Below are 19,732 nucleotides of genomic sequence, written 5' to 3' on the forward strand. Positions count from 1 at the left end.
CTATTGCTGGGAGATGGCAGTGTACAAACGGAGGGGACATAGGCCCATAAAAAAAGGATCCGAAATTTGGGAACCATTAGGCAAATGGATTAATGGGAATGAGAGATCTATGGAATCCAGCTCGGGGTAGTGGAGCAATACGATGTATATATAATCATATTGCCTTTTTATTTTCCTGACCTTTTTGGATGTATTGTGGTTTCACCTAAATCCAGGTGGAAATAAAAAATTGCCAAGTGTAATTGCTTCCTGCATGGAAAAATGGGATGGATGTAACTAACGTATCCATTTTTTTTGTTGAATTTATGTCTAAAACATCTGAATAAAGATTATTAAAAAAATAAAAATAAAAAATAAAAAAAAGAACATCTGCTCTAAATATGGTGGAAAATCCGAGTTACTAAGACTGATAGCCGACTGATAGCCGGGTGTCCTTGGAGCCGTTGGTGCACAGTTTCAGCTAATGAAGCCAGAAGAGGCAGAGCCAGCGGGGGCTCTGCCGGTGCAAACATGATGATTTGCTTAACTTTAAGCAGAACTGGGAGTTTGGTAGACAGGGCACACTACCACGTTCATGCAGATTACCCCTGTGTGAAAAACGTGTAATAAGGTCTGGTAGCTACTCCCTCCCAACACTGGCTAAACACTTGCTCCAGTCACTCACATCCTCCTACTACTCCCTACCCGATTTGGCTCTTCTCTCACCCTTACCTACAATCTTTTGTCCAAGTTCAAGGAAGTATCAAAGTAAACACATTTGAAAGTCTTATCTTCTCCATTTAAACTTTTTACAAGTCCACCCCCAATTACGGATTCCATCTAAGGAAGGAAACTTTTCTTTCCAAAGCCATAAAAAAACAGCAGAAAGAAACCTAAAACACAAAATTATGGTAGTCTATTCAAATCTTCCTTACAATGAAGAACACCAATATGTTCTGTGGTATTATAGCAAAATGCCTAAGCAAAGATCACACGAAGAAGCTAACACCCATTACTTGAAAGACATTCCAAAGCTTATATAGAGAAGTTGTATGCTGAAATCAGCGTACCTTCCCTACCCTTAGAAGTAATGAACCTATTAGCTAACAATAGACTTTGAAGCGTGGCTAGGTTACACCTTGCGCAAAGCAATATTTAAGTAGCAGTATGGTCAAATATCTTGAAGATTTGCTCGAGGGAAGTAAATGGCAACAGCCACCCACGTCCCAAAAATCCTCTGTGACAGGAAAACCACAGTGGATAAGCAATAAACAAAATATTGCTCCCGAGCAAAGAACAAATTAACATTCAAAATTCAGTCATGTCAAATAATTAGTCCAATAAAGTATCCAAATTTAAAGGTTCAAATAGATATCTTCTTTATTTTCTTATTTCCTTTGTTCTTGTAACAATTGTAGAAATTTTAAACATAGATTCTTGATGATAAATTGGAGTAGTTGACATCACCAAATGTAGCCAAAAAGCCAACACGTGTTTCGTCTCGGGGAAAATCACCAACAACTTCATCAGGGCAAAAACAATTCTCTGTAAGTATAATCACCACATTCCAGGTAGGGCCTGTCTGTGGTCCAATTCAACATGGGTCTAAAATATATATTTCTCATATGCGGTACGCATCCTTCAGCGTTCTGACGTAATATGAAAAAGGACTAATAATCTGGTCAGATGATGATGGCGGGAGTACTCTCCGTGACATGAATTGACTTCACTCCTACTTTCCGGACCAGATTTTTAGTCCTTTTGAGATACTCTGTTGCATAGGAGATTGTATTGACCCTAAAAGTTACCACCTAATGGTGAATAGTGGTGGTCTTGGATGTAATGAGGAAAATCTATGCAAAATGTCTTTTATCAAGATTGTCCACCTGGGCATATTTGAATTATCTTCTTCCAAATGAACAATGTGGTTTCCAGGAGGGATGCTCCATTGTTACTAGTATCCTATGTCTAATGATGTTGGCTAAAAATATGTGAAAATAAGAAAGTCTAAATTGTAAGCAGCATTTGTTGATTTCAGTAATGCCTTTGATAAAGTTGATCGATCAGCGTTGTGGCAAAAAATATACAAACTGGGGAATTCCTATCTTTTTACTTTGTCTACTGATTAATTTGTATTCTGAAATTGGTTAAACGTTTTATTAGACTATGAGTCCGAGTACACTTCTAAAATTACTGTTCTTAATGACCTGAAACAGGGATGCATTTTGTCTCCTCCATTACTTTACATTTTATTTAGCCAGCGTCCCAAAAAGATTAGTGACGTGAATGTACAAGCTCTGAAGTTAGGTAATAACATAATTTTACTACCAGTGTATGCCAACATTCGGATGTCTCTTATTCCTAATGGCCTACAAAGGCAGTTAGATGCATTAGCTTCCTTTCCAGAATATCATAATTTAATAGTAAACAAATGAAAGATAATGGGAGCTTCAGGTTTGAATCTTTGAAATTATTGGTATTGTTAGGGCTCTAAATCGGCAGTTGTAAAATCTTATACAACTATTTAGGGATGAATATATCTAAATACTTAACCTGGGTGAATCATGTGAAGGGCCAAATTTCTAAAGCAACATCAATAGTGTTTGGCCTCTAAATGTTCTCTAAATCAGTTGGTAGTAGAAACATTTCTTCCCTACTACAGGTTTATGTTGCCAAAATTCCTTTCGTAGCTTTATATGCGGCGGAATCTCATTCGATCAGTGCCCTGAAAAGGTATGCTTATAATGAATCTAAATTATGGAAAAGTTATCGAGGCATGGGGTAATCTAGCTCGACTGTAATTATTCACTTAGAACAGCCTTGAACAAGCATAAATCTATCAAGATTGTACACATGATTCAAATAATACTTACAATTTTACTAAATCATTTCTGTATTGTGCCAAGAAATGAAATCTCTTGCAAGACAAGTTATTTTCACACAATTCGATGAAATCCTTGACTTTTAACTGAAAGAAATTCATGAAATAAAAAAAACCCGATCACAATGATTTAGATCATTGTAGGTAGATTACAAGACTGCAAAATAATTGTATATTCCCTGAATGTGGAATAATGAGGTTTTACTTAAAAGCAACCCTACATGTCGGTCACTGCATAGTGTTCATATAACTAAATTGATTAGCTGCTTATGGTTCTCCATTTTATTTATTTATCACAATATGTAAATATTATCATAACTATTTTATTTACAATTGCTTCGCTATTGAATTATTTAAAAGATTATTTTAAATGAAGTTAAAAGAAAATACACAAATAAATTAGCTTAATGTACAGCATCACTTGAATGTCTGAGTTTATTAAATACAACTATAATGTTGATATATTACCTTCCCTATACATGTATACCCTCTATGTACTTATGTATCTATTTATTTTTAACTTTACTCCTACTGTAAAAAATACTTTGACTCTTTCCAAAGCACAAAACTAAGTTTCACCCTGTCCCTTTCTCACATATCCTCTACCTCCACTCTCCGACTCATCTCAAACCTCATTCTACTACTACGATCTTCAAAATAACCCTTTCTAGTCTCTTGCTTCCTCTATCCCTTCTTGGATCACCCCAAACCTCATTGTTCTATTATGTTCTCCCAAACAACACATTCTAAATTATCCCTCTCCTTCGACTCATCCCAAAACTCATTTTACTATAATGATCTCCTGACTTCATTTCTATAGACTCTCCTCCATCTGTCCTTTTACTTACCCACACCTCATCGTACTACAATGATCTCCCAATACACACTTTTTCGACTCTTCCCTCTTCTAGCCCTCCATTATCCTTTCAACCCAACTAACTAACAGGCTCACATATCCACTGCTCAAATGAACTCATATTTCCTTATACTATTCCACCATTAATCATTTTTGGGTTCCGGAGTAGTGAGCAACTCACCGAAAAGTGCTTGTACGCCTCATTAGGCGTAGTAAGCGCTATATAAATGCAATTACAATTACGTCTGCGAGTTCAGAAATTTTTTATGAAATTCAAATTCGGGTCACTTGCTTTAGGAATTAATACGTGGGTAGAAAATGGAGTCGCACATTGTCATCCAAGTTGTCAATTTTGTAACACCTTGGTGCAAGATACATGCATGTACTGTTTTTGTTTCTCCAGGACTTTCGAACGATCACAATAAATATATCAATACATCTATTCAATAGTGGCAAAACAGGCCATGATGAAGCAGTAATGCTTTTGATGAATCATCCATCAGTAAATGTGTAATGGCTGAATAATTTTTTTATGTCATTTTGAAACCCATACATGAGGAAAATATATGGTATTATTGAAATTATTCATGTAAGGCAAATTTACACATTTTTAAATTGTGCTATAATAATGATTGCTATGTGGATATTTGATTACATCTTGTATGTTGGTTTAATAGTAATAATGTTTCTTTGGATTCACTACTGATTTAAATAAATAAATAAAGACAGCATTTTGTTCAAGGAGCAGCATCCAGCTTCCACCAGCACAGAATGCTATTTCTTTTCATAGTCCCTGCAGTTGTCCTGCTCACTTATCATTCAAGCATGAGTTTGTGCTTGAAGTTCAGAAGTTCTGCCTTGTCTTTCATTTGTGTTTGTACTCTGTGCCCTTTTAGCTCGGTCAACTACATGCCCTTGTTTTGTAGCTGTATACATCCATTTGCTAAGCTTTCTTGCATCCATAACAGTATAAAACATTTAAATTCAACGTCTGGATGAAATCAAAATGTGTCTTTCATTTGTTTATTTTCTTCCCATTTTGAACGCCCCTTCTTTCCTATAGGGATTTGAGTTAGGAAATTGAATTATGTAAAGTCCTGCTCTGTGAAAAGGAGTATGGATGAAGTAGACATAATATCTTGCCCTACGGCCGATACAGCTTTGTCTCATTGCAGAGGGAGGGGAGGTGGGGGCTGGATGAAGCTATGAACCCAACCAAGGTCTGACTGGGACAGAAAATAGACCTGGGCACCAAATTATAAGTGGCCTGATTAATGAATTAGATAGCTAAAAAGGGCCCATGCTTCCTAATTTGGGGCAGTTCAGAACCTGTAAAGACATGCTGGCTGGGTATTTTTCAAGGTATGAAAGACTGCATGGTTTCAGCTTGCTGAAGGCAATGTTTGCCTCATTATCAGAAATCAACAGTGAACACCCGCCCACTAGACCATAAAACAGGCCCACAAACATCCCCAAAAACTGGCCCGCACACTGACCTGTCAGACCAGCCCTTCAGGCACTACCTGATAGCCCTTAGGCAAATCCAACCGTGCACCCAACTCAAACCAGGACCCTTGTATCGTACTCTTCCACCTACCGCCTTGGCTATACTGAGTCTTAAAGCACGGTCGCAGTTGGCCTTTGCCTTCTGCAGCACAATGGCACAAATGTGTTCATGCACTGAGTGCAAGGCCGGCCTCGTTTAAGAAAGCACCCCAGGCAAAGCCTGATTTGGCACACTTCTGTACATCCTCCCCTCTATACTCCTTTCTCTTCCCTCAGAACTTTTTCCAAACACTAAATATACCAGGAGTTAGTATTATGCTGCATAATATTGCTGCGGATGCTCTATAAATTTGGTCTGCTATCTGATACCAATTATGTCCAGGGCCAGACTGGCCATATAGGGCATCAGGCATTTCCTCAGGCGGCTGCAAGTGTAGGGTGTATTATTGGGTGCATGCGTTGCAACCGTGCTGCAGCATCGACCCCTGGTAACAAAAGCTGCAAGCAAGCATGTTCAGCCTCATGGGAACAGGCAGTGATTCACAAGGGGCTGGTCTGAGGAAAGTGCCAGGGCAGCTTTGAGTTCTCAGTCTGGCCCTGATTATGCCTGCAATCCTGACTGTAAACTACTATACCTATGTCACTTACTTAAAAATGTGTACCCCTTAAATCACTGTCTAACAGTCACAGAGCAGGGGTGAGGGAAGGGTGTGGGGGTGGGACACCTGAGGGGCAATGTAGCGAGTTATGAAAAGTCTGCCACTGACTTTAGGGGGTGTCTTTACCGGTTTGGTCCCCTCCTCTGATTTGCCTCCTCAGGTGCTACATTGGAAGTGAGAGGCCATGAAAAGGAGCAAGTGTGAGTGTTATGGAGAGGGCCTAAGAAGGGAATAAGAAAATGTATGCAGTGTCTCAAGAGAAGTAACAGGTGCTAGCTATCCTAAATCAAATAAATGATTACCTTCCTCCTCCGTCTTCACCCATGAGTACTTCGTGTTCAGTGGACAGAATTCACCCAAAGAAGGAATAATAATGAGGATTACCGGTAAGTAACTGAGTCATTAAAAGCAGGTTTGTTGTTGATCTCAATGTGCCCCTCTGAAACTAGCCACCTTGGGCATAAGCCCAGCTGAACCGGTGCCTAAAGGTAAGCCCTAATTGAACACATTGCATTGTCAGCATGTCTGGAGGCCTCGGCGCCAGGCTTCAGACTGAAGAGCTGAGAAGGAGCTGTGGCTAGGAAGAGTAGGAGATGAGTACAGAAAGCAGGTGGAACTGGGGAAGGGGAAAACAACAGACCGAAAGAGGGGAGAACTCAAAGGACATGTGCGGAGAATAAGACAAATTGAAAAGAGATTTATTAGAAGCAAAAAGAGAGAGAGGAGGTAGGGGGGGGGCTGGTAACTAATGTAATGTACCTGAAATAGGACTAAGAAACCAGTGGTACCTGATGCAAGTTTTACACTACTCTCCCTCAGCTTTTTTTTTTAACAAAGAACTGGATATTGTTTTTAAGTTGATCCAGCATCTTTTTCTTTTTGCATTAAAGCTGCTTTAAACATTTGTTTTAAATATTGGGTAAAAGCAAATTAACCCTGTCATGGACTTACACATGTGTGTTTTTTAAGAATCACAGCGGAATCTTGGTTGCATCGTTCACCATAAATAAAATGTATAAAATAAATGTATCAGTTTGGGAAAGTTGATTGATCTATGCAGCTAAAGGGAATATGAAGTGTCCACTCCATGCAGTGCATGAGCAAGATTCTCAGGGGGAAGCTACTTCAATGCTCGGCGATGGATGCTTTGGAGCAACTTTTTTCAAAAATAATTTAGTTTGAAAAGAACCCTAGGTCACAAACAATAGGACTGTTGCTAGCATGACTCCAGTCCACTGGTTACCTCAAAAACAATGATCCACATCACTCTATTACAGGAACAAAGTAAATTAGCATCATGTTCTTGGTTGTGTCCTTTGGCCATTTTGCAAACAGTCCATCTCCTTTGTTGCTTCTGTGGATCTTCCTTCCATCCATTCTCGATGGTGGCACCACCCAAGAGCTCCGGCTGCATACAAGAAAAAGTGTTGATGTTGCTAAAGCCCATCGGAAGCATCCGTAACACCATCTCATAGCAGGGGTGTCTATCAGCGGCTTAGCACCCATAGCTGCCACATGGTCCAGATCACCTTCACGGAACTGTGGAACTTTCCCAACAGTGCCTTCCATGCAAGACTGGTCCTGTAGGTGCAACAGCATGGGAAAACTACAAATACCAGAATGCAAGGTGTTGTTGGGCAGAAAGCCAAGATTGGCTGAAAGGGTCACTAATGCCTTATACTCTTTTAGGACCTGTGAAAGAATCGCATCCTGAGAGCACACCTGATTTTAATTATTTATAACGTTACAATGCCTTTCCTGTATGATCCATGCCTTTCACCTTTGGTTCACAGCAACAGCAGCTACGATAATGATTAGCTAGTCAATCAGTCAAAGAACTTTATTTCGGCTGAACAGCCATAAAAGCACATACAATAATACAATTACATATAATACAAAGGACAAATATTCAAAATAATAAAAAGTATCCATAAAACCGGGGAGGGAAATACAAATGCAGATTTTACAATATTTTCTGACTAAGCATCGACTGGTCTCCCATGTATTAGCAACCTAAGATATCTATCTTTGACTGGTAATCCATAAGCATATTATTAAAAAAACATTAAAAACAATTGCGATATATGCAATAAAAGGAAAGAATGAGAAGATGGAGCAGCCCAAGGGAAACATTTCAGAACAGTATTTCTGGCTGAAATATTGAGCTTCATAATTAATAAATATACACTATTACGTTTTTCCCAAGTTCTTTTTCTTTAAAATGGCCCTGCGTATGCCCCACATTGCAGATAGGAACCTGGAAATAGCACACACAAATAATGGGTTTGTTCCATATTTATTCAGCCTAAAAGCCTTAGTGTCGTGCCTAAGCCCCACATTTCTACAGAGCTGGAGCACCCACTTGGAACTTGACCTTCTATAGGCGGGACAAAAAAGAATTACATGGAGTTCTGTTTTTTCGACCAAGTTACACCCTGGGCAATCTAATTTTATTACTCCCTTCCATTTATTTGTGAGTCCTCGTAGCGGGAGCACCCCGTGTCTAAATTGGAGGAACAATTTCTTCGCCAGTAATGGATGTATACTATCCCAAGCCGGCTCTATCTTATATTGCAGTTTGACATCCAGGAATCTGAAAGTCAGACTGCTTGCGTTGATGCTCTGGCATAGTTGGGGAAACTTATGTTCCTTAAAGGCAAGAAATAGGGACTTTATGGGAATGGAGGGACAGATCTCTTCGGTGTTGTCCACATATTTGCCTTCCCCAATGCTTGCCATGTATTCCTAATGTGGGACAGCCATGGTATATTCCCTGCGCCCAAGATAGTCATGATATCCTTCAGTTCCTCCCTATAATTGGCTAGCTCAGGTGTGCTCCAAAGACGGCACCAGAATAGGAGTGGTCGAGAGGCGATTATATCAGCAAAGGGGCCAATCCCCAGGTCCCTCCTTAATGGTGTTAAGGGAGTGCTCATGGGGAGGCCCAACAGCTGCCTGAGGAAGGCGTTCTCTGTCATGGATAATGTGTTAGATGGACAATAACCCCAGAGTTCTGCTCCATATAGTGATGCCCCCCTTGCCTGTATTTTGTATATTTCTGCTGGGGTCCTATCACTTTCTGTGTGCAGTTTTTGTATACTTTTATATGCCCCATGTAGACTGTGTCAATTTTAGTTTGTCTTTCTTTACTTGGGTCCTCCAATCCATCTTGTCATTGAGTGTAAAGCCCAAGTAATCAAAAATGGACACCCTCTCTAAGGCCCTGCCTTCCATTTGGGGGTGTGGACAATGGGTGGTATTGGCATGAAAGACCATGCATTTTGTTTTTTGGAGGTTTATCTCCAAATCCCTCTTCCCACAGAAGGAAAAAAACTCCTCCAATACCCGCTGCATGCCCATGGGAGACTTAGAGAGTAGGAGCGTATCATCCGCAAACATTAAAGCTGGAATTTTTGCGGTTCGCTTGCCTCAGTGAATCTATGTCTTTCCTTGCAAGTAGAGTTTCGATTAAACCATTTAAAAAGAGGGAGAACAGGGTCGGGGCTAGGACGCATCCCTGTCTCACCCCTTTCTCTACAGGAAAGGGGGCTGTCAATTCATCTTTTTTGCTGTACCTAATTCTCGCGAAGGTATCCTGGTGCAAGCGTTTCAGCTGGTGGAATAGATAGGCAGGAACTCCCATGTCACTGAGTTTGCCCTATAGCTGATCACACTGGACCGTATCAAATGCGGATTTAAGATCCACAAAGGTGAGGTAGAGGTTGCCACCCTCTAAGACCACAGTTTTCCAATGGATCAGTTGCATGCTTAAGATCTGGTCGATGGTTGAGGTTTTGGTCCTAAAGCCAGCTTGTAAAGGTGTTGAAACATTATTTTCTTCTATCCAAGATTGCAGACGACCACGGAGGATACCAGAAAATATTTTTTGGGTGACGTCTATGAGACTTATTGGGTGGTAGTTTGCTGGATTGAGTAATGTGCCTTTTTTATAAATAAGAATAATTTCTGCCCCTGCCCAGGTCGGGGGCAGCACCATGCCTTGTAGGATGGCGTTGAATAGTGTCCATAAATAAGGTGTCCACACTGCTTGCTCGTTTTGAAATAGGTCACCTGGAATTCTATCTAGCCTGGGTGCCTTGGCTGGAAGCAAATTACCGGAAAGGGGGCTGTCAATTCACCTTTTTTGCTGTATCTAATTCTCGCGAAGGTGTTCTGGTGCAAGCGTTTCAGCTGGTGGCATAGATAGGCAGGTACTCACATGTCACTGAGTTTGCCCCATAGCTGATCATGCTGGACTGTATCAAATGCGGATTTAAGATCCACAAAGGTGGGGTAGAGGCTGCCACCCTCTAAGACCACAGTTTTCCAATGGATCAGCTGCATGCTAAAGATCTGGTCGATGGTTGAGGTTTTGGTCCTAAAGCCAGCTTGTAAAGGTGTTAAAACATTATTTTCTTCTATCCAAGATTGCAAACGACCACAGAGGATACCAGCAAATATTTTTGGGGCGACGTACATGAGACTTATTGGGCGGTAGTTTGCTGGATTGAGTGATGTGCCTTTTTTATAAATAGGAATAATTTCTGCCTCTGTCCAGGTCGGGGGCAGCGCCATGCCTTGTAGGATGGCGTTGAATAGTGTCCATAAATAAGGTGTCCACACTGCTTGCTCGTTTTGAAATAGGTCACCTGGAATTCTATCTAGCCCGGGTGCCTTGGCTGGAAGCAAATTACCCAATGCCACTGAAATCTCTTTCATTGTGCAGGAGGGGCATTAATATTTGAGGGGTTTATATCTGCTAATACTTCCCTTCCAGCTACAGCTCCATCTACAGACCTTGAAGTATAACATTTTAAAATAGGATCTCCAGACTTCTTCCCCTAGGTTTGGTCCAATGGCTGAATTGCCTTCAGGTTTCTGTTTTAACTAGGTTCCAGAAGCCTCGCATATCTCGATTATCTAAGGCTATTTTGATGGCTTCCCATTTATCTATCTCCCAGCTGGTTTTAGCTTCAGCTATGATTGTTTTGAATTGGGCCCTGGTTTCTTTGATATGTGGATTATCATTCTCTTTGATGCTTATTAATAGACCATGTTTAGCTTTGCTACTAGTTTTGTTATACCAGGTATGCTTGGGTTTAGGGTCCAGTCTAATCTTATCACTAATATAAAATAACTCTGCCAGTTTTAAAAACATATCCTGATGGTTTTGTCCTATTGACAACAGTGATTCTGGACCGCAAGTATTTTCGAACAATCGAAATGCAGTTTCTAAAAAGGCGGTGATTTGTTTGTACAAGGTGGCCACTTTTTCCGTCGACTGTGCAAATGTTCCCCAACCTACTCATCTACCTCCTTCAATTGATACTAAGTTTGGAGTGGGATGTGTGGGTGTGCTGTGATGGTCCTTGGGCACAGGGAGAGCTATTTTTAAGACCAGCGGATTGTGGTCGCTTTCATTTCGGAAATAATAAAAAAATCTCTGGTTTTATGCCATAGTTCGACGTCTACAAAAATATAATCTAATATAGATGCCTGTCCCAACTTATTAAAAGTAAAATTTTTACGAGCTATCAGAGGGAAATCGACCATTGCATGCCCTTAGTGAGTGGCTGAGTGTGAATGAGTTCATCTGTAAAACTAATGGGGTCCAGCCCCTTATTGGGTGGATGTTGATGTCTGGGATTGACCAGATGGAATCTTCCTCGCTTGTGTGATAATGATTAGCATCAGCACCTTTGTCACGCCCTGTTGTTGGTTATTTACATTTAAATCAAAATAAATGTCTCATTAAAAGCATAATGTGTGTAAAACATACAAATAAATATAGCAGTTGAATTCCCTAAATAGATCATTCTCGATGCATCTGCATGTTTTTGTAGTGTTTCAAATTACATAACATCAGGCAATTTTCTAATCCATTTCGAAGCTCCCACACTCCTTATTGAGGGAAATGTAAAGCAATACATTTAAAATTATTAGTAATACATTGTCAAACCGCCTTTAGAATAAATAGAATTGTAGTGTGAGTGAGGCATACCTTATTTTATCCAAATACACGTAAACATAAAGTAATAAACATTTTTAATGCAGTCATGGGGTAGATACTCTAAACCGAACACTATATAATAACATATCTCGAAATATAGTTTTTAATTTTAACAAAAGTGAGTTTTAAATATTCTGAATTCAGTCTTTACATTGTCAAGCACTTTGAAAGTTAGTGGGAAAAAGGCTGTTTCACAATCACTGCAATCTCCTTTACATGATGTCATTCTCCTTTACATGATGTCTTCCAGTCTTACTGGTAGCTAGTTGTGTGATCACTTGTACTTATGTGATCGTCCTGACCCGACAGTACCAGACTGTCAGGTCAGGACGCCCATGTGGAGCCCTGGTGTCGCTCAGTTTGAAAGGCACTCCCGGCTTAGAACCCGCTGCTTGCCTGTGAGGCTACCTCTGGCTGAAGCACTGTATGCGACTCCAGCTCTTTTGTGCGACTCATTATTAAAACCACAACTGGTCTGGGACCTCTCTGCGTGCCTTTGAAACTTCTGAACAGGAAGTAGTGGCATCTCTTCAGGCTCCAGCTCATCAGACTCCAGACCAGCTGATCCCAGTGCTTCTCCCACATTTCTCTACCACTACATCGTGCTCTCGTGTTGAGACACTAGGATTCATCAACTCCAAAGTTCCAGTACCTGCACCACAGTTCTTTCTTCATTACCGGCTGGAAAGTAAAGATTAAAGTATGACTAATTAGTAAATGGTTCAGATGTTATGCTATGCAATGATTTCACAGTTTTTACAGCTGAACATGGAGCCTGCATCTAGTGAGCCACATTTAGGCTTTTTCCCTAGTGTTACCGTGCTTTCATCTTGACCTTGGGAGCCTGTATTCAAAGCTCACTTGATACTGTCTAGATTGCTATTTGGTTGCCTAGGCACCATAAGCTTCTTCTAATTTGCTTTGTATTCTTAATATAAAAGCTTTCATCCTGGTTATGTTTTGTTGAAGTTTGTACACTACTGAGGTTAAGGTTTCCAGCAACAAGAACTTCAGTATCCCATTGCTTTCAGTTGTGGTCTCAATTCATGATGTAGGGTGTAAAGGCAAAAAAGGATTCCATAACATTCCACGGTGAGTGTGTACTAGTGTATGTAAAATATGTTGCTAATTTTATTTGAGTAGGAGCTTTAACAGACCTGTGCTAACTTTTACAGAGAGGACAGGGCAAGCCTCATTCCCAGGTATATTACCAGATACGGAATCCCAAAGTTGGGTTTTCAACTCCAAACTTATTACTAGTGAAGTAATATTTGCCCCCCCAAAAAACTACTGCTTTTCCACAGCAGTGATCTTGCACCCAATACATCACATTGAGCACACGGTAAGAGATCAAACTGAGGACGCATGTCAGCATGACGGGTGTGGACCAAGCAGTACAAGAGGCGCATTCCCTCTCGGTATCCTCCATTCCACTCCCCCATTCATGTATGTCATTCTCACTGTGATACTTTGTGTTGGTAGTCGCAAGTGATTTAAAGAATGGTGGGTCCATGCCACTCTTGCAAAGCCACCGATGGCACAATAAGGTTTAGTTCATGTCATCCCCTGGGGTAAACATTTCCATGTCCTGTTCGAAACGCTGTTACTTCTACAGCGCTTGAGCAACATCCACCTTGGAATAGAGTGACACGCTTTTCAGTCTAAATTCAGTCATTCAAGGTGCCTGGACATTTAATGTCATTCTATCCGCCTCCTTCACGTGATCCACTTCATTCAGTAGCTAATTCTTCCAAATCGAATGATATTTTAGAAAAAACATCATTGACTTAACCCATATGACTATCCACATAAATTAATTCACAGATAATATGTTTAGTTCATATATTCATTCATCCATTTAATTCTACTAACATTTCCTTTGACATAAAAAGTTTATTAGCTCATGAGGTTTTTAGAGATGTGAAATGGAATTTGTGAGATACTGCGAAGTGCTTGTACTGAAGCCTACTACACTGTGAGTGTTGAGGTGAATGTCCAGGCAACGTGTGTAAATATGTGTGCGAATGTTTTCTAAAAGTAAGTGAGATTAACTGTATGCAAAGTAGGATGAACGGACAACCTGATTACAGTCAGACATTTAAAAAGAAGACTGTGTGACTGTGTTTAAAGATGCATGCCTTTCAAGCTCTCTAGAATTACCCACAATTTTAACAGGAAAGACTGGATGACCACATGAGCACAAGTGATCCTATAAAAAGCCACTGGTAGGGTTTATTGATAAAAAGATGCGGAGTGTAAGGCTGTGGCTGGGACAGGGACCTTGTAAAAATATCCTGCTGGACGTGAAGGTACTATGGCGAAGATGGGTTATTCTGAATTCGCTTTTGTCAATATAAAGTGCTATTTAGAGGTCTGCTTCTATATATTTTTACATGTTCCCTAACCCGCGACTACATTTTGAAAATAATGATTGTCCCGAGTAATTCCAAAGCAATCTGCCATTTATAATTGTGTTTGTGAATTTAAGATACTACAAGGTATGGTTTAAGGTTTGTTTATTGTACAGTTAATTAAAACTCACAATTATAAAACGTACAAATTTTTTTAAAAGGTCTGTTTCTTCGTTAAAACAAGTAAGGTGCAGTGGTTCAAAATCTAAAAAGTCTCAGCTTTAGTTGCATAAGAGTCTGTGGAGTTTTTGTAGGCTTAAATGCTTCCTCTTTTGATGGCCATGATTGCCAGGGGTGTTTGTTTTGTTATTATTTGACTTCTGCTAGAGAGTACCCTCTGGTTTTTTCGTTCAGTCTTTTGGCCACTATATCAAAGTATTTTGTTATTCGGTAATTTAGCTGAGTTTCATTAGGGTTAAAACAGAGTATCACGGCCTGCCTGCAGCTCGTAATGCCCTTCTGGTTCCATAAAGCTCGAAGCTGGGAGCGCCTTATGTCCTGGAGGTTTGTGCAAATGCAGATAATGTGTATAAGGTCTTCTTTTGCAGAGAGACAGAGGCGGCAATGATTTGCGTGATTTTCCCTTAACCATGGTGCCAGGTGCGGAGCTATGGGGATTCTACCCATGCGCATGTTAAGAAACTTGTTTTTAGTCTTCTGTGTGAGTCCCATCATTAGGTAGTCTTGTGGTTTAAGAGCGCTGTAACCGTTCAGCACCACCCAGCCGTGCGCTCTCTTGGCTAGGGTGGCTTTGTCCTCAATTGATGACACCATCTTGGTGACTTTTGACACCACTTTTTTAAAGGTACGAGGGTCAGTAGCCGACTCCCATAGGTCTGCAAGTCCTAAGACCTTCAGGGAGTCCATTAAGTAGGTTCTTGCAGGTGAGTTGTCTCTTATGTTTAGTTCTGTCCATAGATGGACGTTTAGGGTTCCATGGTCCGCGTCTCTGATTTTCCGCCAGCTTTTTAAGTATGCACCTCTTCTCTCGACCTCTTGTTTCTACAGGCCGAATTCGAGCCGAATTTGTGCTGGTGATGAGTTGATGGGGAGATGAAATATTGCCCTGAATGCTCGACTGATGGTTTTATCTAGTGTTGTTGCGTATTTTCCCCTCATGGCCTCGCTGCCGTAGGTGAGCATGGGCTGTAAGCAAGCTCTTATTACCTGTAGGAGAGGGCCCAGGGACCGGTCTGGGAGTGCTTTCTGCAGGGGCTTTATCGATAGGTGGAATGTCGTGCCCTTTCGGCGAATGGCCTCTAGTTGTTGCTTGAAAGAGCCATTGCCGTCTATTATGACGCCTAAGTATTTGTAGGAGGTTACCTGGTCTAACCTCTGTCCGTTCAGGAACCATGTGGGTTTCCGTTTTTTGTGATAGTTTATTGTCATTACTTTTGATTTGTTTAGATTGATGGTTAATGAGTTGATTTTTGAAAATGCGTTGGTTTTGTTGAGGAGGTGTTGAAGGCCGATGGGGGACCGACTGATGAGGACTAGGTCATCCGCGTATAGAAGGTTTGAAAGCGTGATGTTGCCTAGTCTTGGAGCATGAGATTTAACTGTCTCCAGTTCGTCGGGGAGGTCTGCGAGAAAAAGGTTGAACATCATGGGGGCTAGGACGCAGCCCTGTTTCAGGCCTTTACTGGTCTTAATTTGTCTCGAGAGATGCGAGCCAGAATCCAGCTTGATTCTGACCCAGGTATCGGTGTATAGCATTACCAGTTGTTGTAAGAGTGGGCCTGGGATTCCTCATCTGTCCAGCTTCCGCCAGAGTTTTTGCCGATCCACGTGGTCGAACGCGGCACTATAGTCAATGAAGCACATGAAGAGTGCACCCTTAGAGGTTTTTGCAGCGTCGGCCAGAAGGGTAAGTGCCAGGATGTTGGTTGAGGTGCCCTGGCCGCTGCGGAATCCAGTTTGGGTTGCTGCGATGATGTTTTTTTCTGATGCCCAAGATGTTAGTTCCTCCAAAATGAGGCCTGCGTAGTATTTGGCCTCTGTATCAATAAGGGCTATAAGACGGTAGCTGCTCGGGTCGTTCCTGGCTCCCTTTTTGTAGATCGGGCTTATTATTGAGCCTCTCCAGGATGTTGGTATACTTGCTGCTCCTCTTATTGCGTGAAATACTGGTGTCAGAGTGTTGCACCAGAAAGCGCCCCATGACGAATCCCTGATGAAGGAGCCCTGCTGCTCCAAATTTAATCTGAATATTACAAAATATCATCACGCCTGACCCATTTTACAAAATGGAAATAAATTGAGAATTGACAATTGAATGAATTCATGCTTCTGTTTATTTGAATTGTTGTACAAATCTGAATACTTTTGGATTATTGTTTTAGAATTGACCATAGGCTACAGTGTCAATGATAGGAAGCATTCTAGGACATTTGTCATTCGCGTAGTTACATTTAGGAGCTGTAAATAAGACTTATATGTTCTAGTTAGGTCTGAGCCTCATTCTTTTAGAGATCACATTAGCACATGCTAATTTGTCCTACGTCTTGTATAGACTCTGAAACCTCGAAATAATTTGACTCCTAAATTTGAATGTTTATAGTACAATTTACTCAAATGACACCAATTTTGCCCAGTGAACCGTGAGATCTTTTTTAGTTGTCTTGGCTTTTCGCGTTATGTCTATTGTAACATGAACTTCATACTTCTTTTTCTTCTCAGTATGAACGGGAGCAGCAGCTGGCTTCTCAGGGGACGCCTGCCACGGTGCCAGAGTTCATCCAAGTCAAAGAAGGCCTGAAGAAAGTCCAGCTTCCCGGGGACAGAGAGCATCACCAAACCTGAGACCCAAGGAAACATCGCGAGCGTTCAATGTTCGCCGGTGGGATCTTACAGTAACAGGCGGCAAAGCACGTGCCTTAGTGGACTGGCAGGGGGAAGTCGTGCATTCTGACGTCTGTCGCCGGCGTTCTGGGAAGATAAAACTAGTATTCCTTTGGCATGAATTAAACGACCTATGTATGCCATGCAAGGGGAGCTCCAAAGTACCTCACATACTTTATTTACAATTCATGGGGCTAGCAGCAATCCGGCAGACGTAAGAGAGCTAAAGTTGCAATGTAATGTGGACGAAAAGTCTCCTACCTGAAACACTTTACAAATGCACTGGATTCGAGTGGTCATCGATGCAGAACTGCCTGTTTGGCAGATGTAGGAAGACGACTTCATGTTGTGAATAAAGTCTGAGCCAAATAGGGCCCGAGCTTCAATATTGTCAAGCAGGAGAATGTGGCTCTCGCTTTCTAGAATGTGCATTTGTGCTTGCAGGGAGATGCTTTGCTGTATCACCTCTCTGCAGAAAAATGAGATTTATGAGAACGAAGTTAATAAATGAAACCGTGCTTGCTGTTCTTGTTCCAAAGCTGAACGTAGCGAAGTGTGTACCGTCATAAGATAGACCTGGAAGCAGTTGTAAACTGTGACAGCAGAGGGCGCGCTCGTCCTTCTCTTGGAAGCTGAGTCAAACTCTACACGCTGACAGCAGCAACAGAGGCGAGAGGAGGAAGAAGGTATTAGAGACACGGCGGCAGACCGAACCTTTTTAGATAAACATGCTAATAAACAATCCAGAAATGCACTATAGGCAGAAGCAAAATCACAAGGAAGTAATATATATATATATATATATATATATATATATATATATATATATATATATATATATATATATATATATATATATATATATATATATATATATATATATATATATATATATAACCTGAAGCGTCAACAGAATTGTTGTTCAAAATGCGTTTCGGCGGCAGCAGCAATGCTGCAAACACGAGCCACCTGAATTAAGAACTGCAGCCGTAGCAGCCCAGCATACTTAAAATAAAAAAATCTGCCTGGCATTTGTTGAGATGGAGAAAAGCCTACGCACAATCTTTCTTAACATGAATCAATGACAGGTGCAGGTTTTTGAGTGTTCTGCCAAGATATTGAAGCTTTTGTTATTTTTCCTGTTTTCAAAGAATCATTTCCTTCCTACCTTGTGTTCTTAACACCAGCTTTTGATGACAAGAAATGTTTTTTGTTTATTTATTACCCATATTTATACAGTGCGGTCCAAAACATGAACAGTCGATTGGTTTACATGAAACCAAAACTAGGATAAACAGGGCCTGATTTAGAGTTTGATGAGTTACTCCGTCACCAATAAATGTGAGTGATCTCTCTTCCACCTTATTACAAATGCCATGAGCTGTACTGCAGTGGGGTAACCATCTGGCAGGGAGACAAATTCTGGGCAGGACTTTAAATTCAGGACAAAAGGCCAGTTTTACGGACCCATGTGAGAAGGCCATACCCCACTAATTAATCAGTGCATTCATTTACTGTACTTTTATACTGCACTATTTACTCCATGTGCTCTGCATGCGATGGCTTTTAGGCATGTTACATTCAAGTGTCTCGTTAAGTCCTTTTTCAATAGTACATTGATGCCCTTGAGCACAGTGTCAAGGGCATCGCCATTAGCAGAAAATACCCAATCTTTTGTGGAGAGAAAGTAACAGCGAAATTTTACTAATGCTTCTTAACATTTTAAAACCCATGGATAACAGTTTTGGAAACATTAAGGTAGGTGTCATTTTCAACTTCCTCTAGTTAAGACAAGTAGAACAAAAGCATTTGGGCGAACTCACAAGAGGTTGTCAGAAAAAGTTAGTAGTTAAGAGTTTATTAGAGAGCCACACAGGCAGCTCCAGAGCAAGGACCAGTAAGCGAGCTTCCATTGTAAACTGTGAAAATGCAGCATATATGGAAAAAGAGAGAGCAGCAAAGGACTGTAATATAGAAACGTTCTTCCGTTCAGAACGGTCGCGATAGCTGTGTGACAGACAAGGTAGCGATGGGCCTGTATAAGGCTTTGTATAAGGCATTGCAACAGGTAACAGGTATCGAATTAGACAGACTTAAAGTTTCTCTCCATGGCTGCGATATCATGCAACAAGCAGTAGTATGGAGATAGTGCCCAAGGATATGGATTTGAGTCTGTTTATTAAAAGGGTTTGGAAAAAGCTTAGAACCCTGAAGCTACAGCTTTGTTGTGCCCGCCCATGCCACTAGACTCTTTCCACATTAACTGCATGTGCAGAAACAAGGCAGAGCAGATGGTGTGGGAGACATTGAAATGAAATGAAATCCAGTATTTGTAAAGCGCACCATTACCCAAGGGTATAAAGGCGCTGGGGGCCATCAGTAAGATTAAGCAAGCTATTGCCTAGAGTCACATGGTGATGGGCTAACCTGCTGCCGGTACCGGGGATCGAATTGTGAATCCCGTGGTCTGGAGTCAGGCACCCTGGCCGCTGCGCCACACCTCTTCCAGGATGTGAGATGCAGACAACTTGTTTGCAGTCAAACCACACCAGAAGGCCCGACTGCTGCATAAGCATAAGAGTATGTGCC

At 41.1% G+C, this 19,732-nt stretch overlaps 1 protein-coding gene across 1 annotated transcript in view; it reads left to right on the plus strand.

The window, feature by feature from the left end:
- LOC147712486 (protein FAM107B-like) overlaps positions 1–17,315 on the plus strand; it is a 79,672-nt gene extending 62,357 nt beyond the window's left edge. The window contains exon 5 of the mRNA XM_086920345.1: positions 16,982–17,315. Coding sequence (XP_086776471.1) covers positions 16,982–17,104 — 123 coding nt within the window. The 3' untranslated portion in view covers positions 17,105–17,315. The remainder of the gene's footprint in view (positions 1–16,981) is intronic.
- Positions 17,316–19,732: the final 2,417 nt, after the last annotated feature.

The sequence above is a fragment of the Lissotriton vulgaris genome, chromosome 5 (genome assembly GCF_964263255.1).
Source record: "Lissotriton vulgaris chromosome 5, aLisVul1.2, whole genome shotgun sequence".
In the NCBI taxonomy this organism is placed as follows: domain Eukaryota; kingdom Metazoa; phylum Chordata; class Amphibia; order Caudata; family Salamandridae; genus Lissotriton; species Lissotriton vulgaris.